The 10528-nt window shown below is 50.7% G+C and overlaps 1 protein-coding gene across 1 annotated transcript; it reads left to right on the top strand.

Annotated features, from left to right (window-relative positions):
• Positions 1–3455: 3455 nt before the first annotated feature.
• HOXB1 (homeobox B1) lies at positions 3456–6257 on the top strand. The gene is made up of 2 exons (XM_071728526.1): positions 3456–4123; positions 4894–6257. Exons 1-2 carry the CDS (start codon positions 3514–3516, stop codon positions 5217–5219), a joined length of 936 nt encoding a protein of 311 aa, XP_071584627.1. The 5' UTR covers positions 3456–3513; the 3' UTR covers positions 5220–6257.
• Positions 6258–10528: the final 4271 nt, after the last annotated feature.

Genomic DNA, 10528 nt, shown 5'->3' with positions numbered 1-10528 from the left:
CAGGAGCCAGAAGTGACATTTCTGACGCACGACACCAAACTTTCTCCGCAGAGAGTTATATTTAACTCCAAAACAAAGCATCCGAAGACTCCGAGCACTCTGGAGCCTTTGGAAATGTCTCATTCCTCCTATGACGCCTGCACAGAAAACTCGTCGGGGGAAGGATTTCTTAACCCGGGGTGTTGCCACAAACTGTCTTCACAAGGGCCCTATCCTCCTCCTCAGGAGAGCTGCTTGAAAGCAAACAAACGATCTTTTAGGGAAAGTCGAAATCTCCCCTCTCTCTTTACCCCAAGGCTGCTGCAGCCCCAAGTTTGGTGGAGCCGCTTTACGTCGCTAAAAGGGGAAAAACTGCTCTCGAGAAAAGGTTTATTTTAATGAGATGTCTCCATCGTGTTGGAACAAAAGGTGCAGTTTGCCCTAGGAGGCCAAAAGCCCCATCTTTCGAATTTAGTGACGAGGGGCTATGGGTGGGTATCCCCCCGGGTTTTCTCACCCCAAGGCCCTCAGCCTCGGGGTGGATGGAGGGGCCAAGGGCACGGGATGCCCCTGGGGGGCATGAGAGGTCCCCCGGCACCAAGAGCTCCGTGGAAACACGATGTTATCTTATCTATTTTTTTCTCTTGCAAGTTCTGAGGGTCTGCACCGAAACCGGGTCTCACGCCTTCTCCAAAAAGGGAGTTAAAATAATTAATAACAGCGGTAATTTAATATCGGGTCCAGGGCGAGGGGCTAAGTAGGGAATTCGGGGAAGGACTTGTAAGCGATTCCCGTTGATGATGCGGCTTTCGAAAATACGGCGCAGTCGCCATAAACCGTGCATTTTGGGGAAGAGCAGGACACTTTGGGGAAGCAGACAGGAGGAGGGGGACAGCACGGGGCTGAAGTGCAGCTCCCCTTGCCCGCCCTGCCCGGGGCCCTCAGTTCAAACCTGAGGCAGCTCCGGGAAGGGGAGCACAAGGGATCCCGGGGGTGCTGGTCCTGGGCGGAGGGAGAGACCTCAGCAAACCCCAAAATCTGCCCTGTCTTCTGACTGCAGGTAAGAAGTGAAGGGGCTGAGCAGGCTGCGGATGGAGCAGGTGGCGAGAGGCCTCGCAGTGCCCGGGGGCAGGGAGGGCCCCGTTCTGGGAGGAAATGGGCTCCATCCAGCACCCCATCTTTCTCCAGCTGACAGTTACCTCCACAGAGGGACAGAAAAAAAAAAATAATCCTTTGCCAAAGTGACTTCAGCTCTGCACATCCCCTCCTCGGCTCGATCCTCACTTTCACACAGCCATTTCACCAGGATCTCCTCTTTCCCTGAGACCCCAGGGCTGGAGGGAGCCTGAAGACCCCATTACTCCCCCCGATCGGGTAAGGATGTCTGCTGCATTTCATGGCTAAAATGTCGATCCCATCCCATCCAATTTTCCTCTCAACCAAAGAAACTGTGCTTTCCCCCTAGAGCTGCCTGAGGTCTAAGCTCTGGTTCAGCTTTCGCAGAGAGGAGATGCACAAAAAGCTTTTCCCAAGCTTTTCCCTCCCTAACTGCACAGCTTTGAGCTCTCTTGCAGCTAATTCTGAAACTCCAGAAGACAGCTGCATTTTAATGACATAAAAGCACCCCCTTAATGTAACAGCGGAGTGAGATCATGGTGGAAAATTATCAGACAATGCGAAACAATTGATTCAAGGTTGAAATAAACATCTATCCTTTTCTTTTTTCATTTTACACCCATAAATCATCTATTGGAAGCATCGTTTAAATATAATACATTCAATTTAAACGCGATTGCAGCATAATATAAAAAGCACTCCTGGAATCAAATTAGAAACCGATTTCTCTTGCCAGGGGAATGACACGAGAGTTACTTTGAATCTTTATAGTCCGACTTTCGGTTTTATGCAAGAAAACGAGGTAGGGAGTTTTTAGAGAACATTTGTAGGATTTTATTATTGGATATCTCAGCATCAGCAAAGTCGGCAGAATAAGTCAATAAATAGGCCCTTAGCTCTGGAAATAGTTTTGTCCTTAGTCTTTTTATTGAAAGACCAGAGATGTAACTGGCTAGAAAACACATTATGGGTTTTTTTTTGTTTTTTTTTTTTTTTTTTTTTTGTTTTGTTTTTTTTTTTTTTAAGGAAGGGAGGAAGGTTGATGCCATGGTCGCCTGTGTTGCAGTTTCTTAACAAATGTTACCCCAACGTGTTGCATCAGCCAAAACCTCCCAATTAAAGGACGTGTTTATGCCTTTCAAAGTGAACTTTTGGCCTGAGGTGGAGGGAGGGGGAAAGCCCTCCTGGTTCTTCTTAGAGGCTGAATAACCAGTAAATATCCTGACAAGTAACAAATGACTGTGGGCGTCATATTGTTGGGTGCCCTTGTCTCCCTTCTGCTAACAAGTAAATAAATGTTGCCTACCTATGTTTCCATTCTCTGAGCAGTGAAGTGGCCGGCCTGAAGCCAGCGGCTTTCCACCTACTCATCAGCTGGACTGCGCTCCAGCCTGACAACAGATTCGGGGAAAGATCAAACCAGGTTTGCCATGGAAAAGGTGAGCTTTATGTTCCAGAATCGGTTAAAAAAGCCCTCGAGATATCTTCTGGTTTCAGTAGTAAATGGTGCATAGGTGATTGGATGGGTAGGAAGACGTGTAGATAAAGACAGGGATAATTTCTAGTCCCATTCCTCCAACTGCTAAGCTGGGCATGGTATTTCTCCAACAAAAGACATTCTGTCTTCCTAACTTTATTTCACCGCCTCATTAGAATATTGATTTAATTACAGTGCTTTTACCCACCCTGGCCCTAGACACAAAGCCGGTGAGGCAAAATTAAAGCACATGGAGCAGATTTTTCTTCTGAGCTTTTATTGGACTCCTCAGCCTAGAAAATGTGAAACATGTTGGAGCCACTTCGTAGGGAAAAGTTTCGAAATGAAGCAAAGATCGTCCTTTTGTGCTTGAGGGACAAGTAGTGACACTTCCCTACCTCTTTACCCTCTGTCTTTCTTTTTCTCACACGGGGACAGGGTTGGGGAAAAAACTTCCTTTTAAGTTGGGGCAAGGGGAAGTTCTGCTGAAATCGGCTGCTCGCATAACTTGGGGACCTTTTTAGCACTTAAAACAGTCGTGGATGATTCTAATTCTTCTCCCAGCCCCTCTTCCCCTCCACCTCTCCGCACCCCACCTCCCTCTTCTCTTTTAAAGTCTTTGAGGAAAGATTTTGACGTATTCGTGTTGTTATCAGATTGATGGGCAGGGTTTGATTGAAACCCCTTTGTCATGCAAATGTCAGGGCCTTGATGGATGAGCTCAGAGATGTGACAAACTTCAGGAGCCCCTTGCTCATTGGGCTGGGGGTGGACCACGTGTCCGCCTCCCCCTGCCCCCACCCCGGCCCCGCCGAAGGCTGCGGGGTTCGAGGGCCAGCGATGCATGGAAGGAAGTTTTACAGCTTTGACATACTATCTAAAGGTTGTAGGGCAGGCGGAATCCCCCCCAAAACAGGCTGACCCTCCTCCATCAGTGGCAGATGGACAATACTAGGATGAACTCCTTCTTAGAGTATGCAATTTGTAACCGTGGGACGGGCGCTTACCATCATTTAGAGCAAAGCTCCCCTTCCTTCCCCTCGTGCTCAGGTAGCCCCTCCAGTGACACTTTGACCGGAGACGGGCGCTTTGGCGTGGGAGGGAGCGCGGCCACGGCCGCCCAGCTCCCCCAGCAGAGCCCCGGCTACCACCCTCCCTCCTCCGGCCGCCCCATCCCCTTCGCCGGCGCTGCCCCGGCCGCCGGGTACCCAGCCCAAACCTGCAGCCCCAGCTACGGGCACCACCAGCTCTACCTCGGTCAGCAGGACGCGGACGGTGTGTACTTCCAAGCGGGTGGATACCCCGCCAACGCGGGATCCAACCTCAGCTCCTTAGCAGAGAGCTACTGCGGGGCGGTGGCGGCCACTGGGTACCAGCAGCAACACCTTTACGGGCAGGAGCAGCCCAGCTACTTGCCTGGCGTTTACAGCAACCTCTCGCCTTCTCTAAACGAGGACAAAGACCCTGCCTGTCCCCCCGAGCCGTGTCCCAACACCGGAGCCACGCAGACCTTCGACTGGATGAAAGTGAAGAGGAACCCGCCCAAGACAGGTGAGTTTGGGGAGCGCAGATCCCATCCGGGTTCGCATCCGGGGGGGGGAGGGATGCAGGAGGCAGCTCCCCAGCCCTGGAAGGAAAGGTTGTTGCCTTCCTCGGGGTTTTTACCCAAGGGGACCGGGTTGATCTTACAGGGGAACAGGCATCTGTTCTTGGAGGGTTTTTTTGTTTGTTTGGTTGGTTTTTGTTGGTTTTTTTTGTTTTTGTTTTTTTTATTTTTGTTTTGTTTTTTTTTTTTTTAAACACCAGCTCAGAGGAAAAACCAGCTAGATATTTTCCAGACACATCTGATGGAAGGTCCCTGAGCTCAGTTTCCCGCAGGCCCAATGCAATTTTAGCCCAGCTTGGAATAGGAAACTCTCAGGGCTTCCTGCTTCTCCCACAGACGTGGTTTCCATCTCCCCTATTGTCCAACTTCCTTCTCCACGCTCTTCCTTAAATCACAATCTTCCCTCCTCCCTCCATCATCATCACCCTCGCCCTCCCTTTCCACTCCTTCCCATGCGTGTTCAACTTTCATGGCAGTTCACAGGAAACTAAGGGGAATGGATGCAAAAAAAGGAAAGCCCTGCAGAGCCCGGGATGGTGTCCAGGTTGCATCCCTGGGTCGGGAAGCCAGGGATGGATAGTGAGGGATTTGGGAGGAAGGGGAAGCTCCGGGACCAAATGCTCAAGAGAGGAGGGGAAAGGGGGAAAGCCCCCCACATCCCAAGGTGGAAATTGCTCTCGCTGCTCCTGCCCTGTTCGTGTTTGCTCATTAACAGCTAAAGTGTCAGAGTACGGGCTGCTGGGCCAGACCAACACCATCCGCACCAACTTCACCACCAAGCAGCTGACGGAGCTGGAGAAGGAGTTTCATTTTAACAAGTACCTCACCCGGGCCCGGAGGGTGGAGATCGCTGCTACTCTAGAGCTCAACGAAACCCAGGTCAAGATCTGGTTCCAGAACAGGCGGATGAAACAGAAGAAGAGAGAAAAGGAGGGTCTCGCCCCTGCTGTTGCCTCCAGGTCTGCGAAGGAAGCGAGTGAAGCCTCGGATCAGTCCAACTGCACCTCACCTGAGGCCTCCCCCAGCTCCGTGTCATCCTGAACCGTGTCCCCGCAGGGACACAGAGCTCAGCCCTTGAGGGGCAGCTGCTCCCTGCACATCCCAACAGATACACACACATACACACAACTCCCACTCCCAGCACCCACGCGTGGCAGCAAGGCCACGTTTCCCTCAGAGCAGTCCCTCGGGCCACGTCCATCTTCACAGGCGTGAGAGAATTCTCCGGTTTGCCTTTCTCTCTCTTAATTTATAGACCCCCCGTAAAACACAGGACTCCAAAGGAGCAGCCGTGTGCCCGTATATCCTTAGCAATAGGCGTTTGGCTCAGGGACGTTTCCCCCATCTTCCTTCTCCCTCCCCTATAGGAACTGCACTTTCAACTACAGAAACTTTAAAACGAATTTAGTTTTCCTCCGTTTTAAAAATGTGCACAACGACTTTTGCCCGCAAGAATCCTACGTTCGATGTCTTTTTCCTCCCCACGACATCGTAAGAAGTTCGGGGTATTTTTTGTTTTTTCGTTTCCCTTTCATTTACTGTATGTATATCTTGGAATGAGATCTGAGGCTCCCAAAATGCGAGAGGCCTCTGCAGAGACCTAAACATCAAGGGAAAAAAAAAAAAAAAAAAAAAAAAAAGCAATTCTTGCGCTCCCAGTTTGCACTATTACTGCTTTTACAGGGTTTTATACACGGTCTGCGACTGTGACTGCCACGGATCCGGGGGGAGGGAGGGTTGTGCTACCGGAGAAAACGAGACGAGGCTAAGGCTGGCCTCGGGGTGCTCTGGTCACTGTGGCAGGAGGTGTGATGGTGGACAGGAACAAGGCTGCGGGAGGTCCGTGGGGGTTGTCCCCCTCAGGCACTGATGCTGCTATTTATTGTACGTCTCGCTAGCCCGAAGTCTTGGAGCGAAGTCGCACGGTTCCTTGTACCACCACCCTCTCAGGCTTATCGGAGTCCGATAAAAAGGTTATTTAACCAGGGCTAAAATGTTTCCCTTCCCCACGAGAAACTTTAGGGTAGGACGAACTGAAAACTACGGCAACATTTGTTAAAGATTGTTTTAGAGGGGAAAGGGGAAAAAAAAAAAAAAAGTAATCGAGGAAAACTAGCGGTTTCTTAATCGGAATCTCCCATTTCCCCTCCACTCCCTTCCCCGTACTCTGTATCTCAAAATGAAACTACCTCAGTCTAATAAAGTTTACTTTTTCCACGTGCAAGTCCTCTCGACTTTAAGCGAAATGGAAACCTCTCCCGCCCAGGGAAACGCGCGGCACGGGGCGGGGGGGAACTCGGCGGGAGGAGGAAGGAAAAGGTCTCCGGCTGCTGCCAACCCTCCCAACAAATCGCCCCATCCCTCTTCCTGCGGGTACATCACGGCACCCCCTGGCAGCGGCAGGATCGGGCCCCTCGCCGCTTCAAAACCGGAGAGACGGGGCCGGAGAGAAACGCGGCGCTCCCCGCATGCAGTGATTAACCCAGTGCAACGAGGTCTGATGAGAACAGAAAATCATCATCATTATCATCATCGTCGTCATCATCGTCATTCTCCACGCAAGCATCCCGGCATGGAATCAGATCTGCATTCCTAAAGCAGCGACGTGAACTGGAACGAACTGGAGGCCCGGGAGGGGGGAAAAGCGAGGTTTTTATTTAGACGGAACAGTTCCTGTAAGGCTGATCCAACTCAAACCCAAAACAAAGCGCGACTTTTGTTTCTTCCCTTAATCTTCCCAAGGCCCACCCTGAAAGGCTGTTTTCCACAGTACAAGTGACCCGAGTAAGTGACCAGTATAAGTGACCAGTTCGTTGGGGATGGAGCCCGCGGTCCAGCGCGGGTACCGGAGCGCTGCCGGGTGCGGACGGAGGAGGCGGCCAAACCCAGTATAGCTCTGACCTTTTTACCTCGAAACGCCTCTGGGATTTTTAAACAAGTAAACACAGAGGCTGCCAGAAGAAACTATTGTTCTGGCTTCGCCAAATTTGCAAACCTTTTGGGTGGGGGGAATGAGTGGGGAAAGGAATGAGCTGAGTACCTGCTGCAGCTGCCCCCGAGCCCGGGCACCCTGCCCCGCAGCACGGCCCGGCCCCGACCCGGCTCGTCTGGGGGTGCCTGGGCGACAGAGCATCGCTCTTCCTCGGTGATACAATCTTCCCCATCTAATACACCTCTTTGGCTCGAAAGAAAAGATTTCTGAGTGCTCAATTAGCTCAGAGATAAGGGGGGAAAAAAACAAAGGAAAAAAAAAAGAAAAAAACAAGAGGGGGAAAAGGTGAAGAGGATTTGTTTCACTATCAATTTGCAAAGCATCAGGAGAGGGAAAAAAAAAACCAAACACAGGACTCTGGGTTGGCTTTGTAACCTGTTGGGTGTGAGTCAGTTCGGTTTGATTTATTGGCTGAACCAGTGCGGTTGAAGGTTTTGTTGAGTCTTTGCGATCTAAGCTGTCTCATCGAAACAGGGCGTTGTGCTTCAGAAAGCTTCTGGATTTCCTCTGCGGCGATTTTCGTCCCCGGTTTTGGTTCTGGGCCCTGCCCCGCTCGGTCCCAGGTGAGGCGGCAGCACCGGGCCGGCCCCGTCAGAACCAGAGGAGAGAGGAAAGGACGGGACAAAAAGGGGGACACTGCTGTGTCAGTGTGTCGGGCACAACAAAGGCTCCCAGCTCCCATTTGAAACTCAAAGGGAGTCTCCGGAAGAGTCCGCAGAGCCGGTGCTGATGTGTCCTTACATATGTAACCCCCTCCGGGCTCCCCCACACCCCACTCCCTTTGCCCCCCTCGCTGCCAAGCCGTGTTTCTCTAACAACGATCACCGCACACAGATAATCTCTTTTTCCCTTCCACTCTCCCTCCAAGTTTCTCACGCTCTCTTTTGTCTCAAGAGCCCCAAACTCAGTGCTGTGAAACAGGAGCTGGCTGGAAAGGCCACACCAGGACACACGCGGCTGGGGGTCCTTCAGCTGATAACAGATGCTCCTGGGAGGAGGGGGGGGACACCCATGTCTGTCCCCCACCCAGAGAAACAGATGAAGAATGGGCAACCTCACGGCCTCAGGACCCACACAGGTACCGACCCATCCACACAGGACACAAAAGTCTGCTCCTTTCCACAGAAAGAGGCACACAGGAGTCTCTGCAGACCTGGGGGCAAAAGTCCCTATTGAGGCTTAACCCTGTCACCACGGTCAGGCTTTGTCACAAACATGAGGTCTACACACACTCCTTTGTTTTATATAAACACTACACAGTGATGGGGCTATTTATAATCTGGTATATTCCCATACCTCCACGTGTGTCTGTCCACAGGTTCCTGGTATTGCATTTTTCATGACTAAGAAAATTAGCCAGGTCCCCCTGTACACGCTCACACAAAGCCAGGTCTTAATGGAGATTTATTCTTTTAATATCCCAAAGGAAGGGGAAAATTCCCGGTTAAAGAAACGTAACCCTGTCAATTATTAATGGTGGTCGCTGTGGCAGAGCTGTTATCCCTCTGTGGGAGGAGGGGACAGGGAAGGGATGCCCAGAGCCCCTCTCCTCTGGCTCTGCTCCCAGGGCAGACACCCGAGGAGCACACCCGGTGCTCTGGCCTGGTGTGGCAGCCACTCCAGGGCCATCTGTTCCTTACCCCTTGGTGTGAAATGTTTCTCTTCTCCCTAAAGCATTTGTTCTCACAATGTGAAGCCCTTTTGATCTTGGAAGAGGACATTCTATTAAAAAAAAAAAAAAAAATACCCTGAAGACTTCCTTACTTTCAGCTCCACTTTGCTGGATGCTATTAACTCTGTTCTCAGAGCACTGGAGGTGTGAAACATTCCTGGGGGGCTCTGTCTGGGGACAAAACCTCCCCCACTGTGGCCATACTGTGATCAGGTTGGGCTGGCCACTAAAAGCCTTGAAGTGGAGGAGAAGAAGGGAGGAAACCTTTTGGGTTTCTCCAAACCCATTTCACTCAGAAAAATCAATGAGGAGACATCCCTTTCCCCTTTCCCCCAGCTCTCAGCATAGGACGAGACATTTTCACCACACAGTGACCAAGTCAGAGCTGAACCAGAGTTTGATCCATCTTTTGGGAGCACCCCCAAGGCAGCAAGGTGCCTGTGCACCTGCTTACACATTAACATTGCCAAAACCCCCAAATCACCCTAAATGAGGTACACCAGGAGGGACTTTCATGCCTGCTTAGTTTTCTCAACATTTGGACATGAACACATTCTTAGGTGTCACTAAAATCCGTGTGGAGAACCAGGCCAAGACCTGCAGCCATGGGAAGTTCTGGGTGAGGGCAGTTGCCCTCGGGTCTCCAAGGAGACTTTGGACACCCAATGTCCCTTCTCCATCTGGAGGGCCTGCCCCAGCATTGTGAGGATAGATCCTGGGAGGTGGGTGTTTCTGTGTTTATTTGGATTATTTCTATTTACAGACAACGTACTTCAGGTGTATTTGTGTCAAATACACTGTATATTTATCTGTCAGGATTGATGCTGCACAGGTCACCTGGGTTTGAGTCAGATATTTCAGCACTGCTCAGCTTCAGGATTGCTTTAGCCTCTCAGTCAGGTGAAATAAGGTCTGGGGCAAAGGGCTTGGGTGGAAGGAACAATTGCAGAAGTGAGTGGACAAAATGTTTCCTTGCTCTTCAGAGGCCTCACCTATCCTTTCAGTTTACACTGGTCTGACAGCTCCATTTCAACCCCAGCCTTCACATGGACTTGTTCAATATTTACTCAGGCTGATGGGTTTGCTCAGAACTTGCCTCTGTCAGCCTTGCTCTGTCGGGTTCCCTTCCCCTCGGGCCCAGGTTCACACAAAGTTCAGCTTGAAATGAATTCACCCAAAGATGGGCCCAGCTTGGCCCGAGGACCAGAGATGGGGTCAAGCCTGGGTCTCTGCATCCCATCCAGCCCTTCCCAAGGCCAGCACTCAGCACTCCCAGACAGGAGGCTGCTTTGAAAAATTATTTGGGGTTAAAAAAGAAAAAAGCACTGGGCCAGGGAGGACACAGCAAGAAAGGCAGGAGCTGCTTTTCAGTGCAGAGAGCACAGGTCAGCCCTTCCGGGAGGGTGGAGAGTTCATGGACGTTTACTCTGCCTGGGGGGGTCTGTGTGACAAGGTACAACCCTACAAACCCAGTACAAGCATAAAAACTGCAGCAGGGGAGGAAAGGGAACACATATATATATATATAAAGTATTTATATAAAGGATAAAATGCATACACTTATATACTATGTATTATACAATATAGAAATCTGTATTTTAGCATGCAAAAGTATATCTCATGGCAAGGGATTAAAACCAAAAATGAGGCTGATTTGTTCCTGCCTAAAGCCATGAAGATCACTTT

Source organism: Heliangelus exortis, chromosome 29 (assembly GCF_036169615.1).
Source record: "Heliangelus exortis chromosome 29, bHelExo1.hap1, whole genome shotgun sequence".
Lineage (NCBI taxonomy): Eukaryota > Metazoa > Chordata > Aves > Apodiformes > Trochilidae > Heliangelus > Heliangelus exortis.
This window is presented reverse-complemented; position numbering and strand designations above follow the sequence as displayed.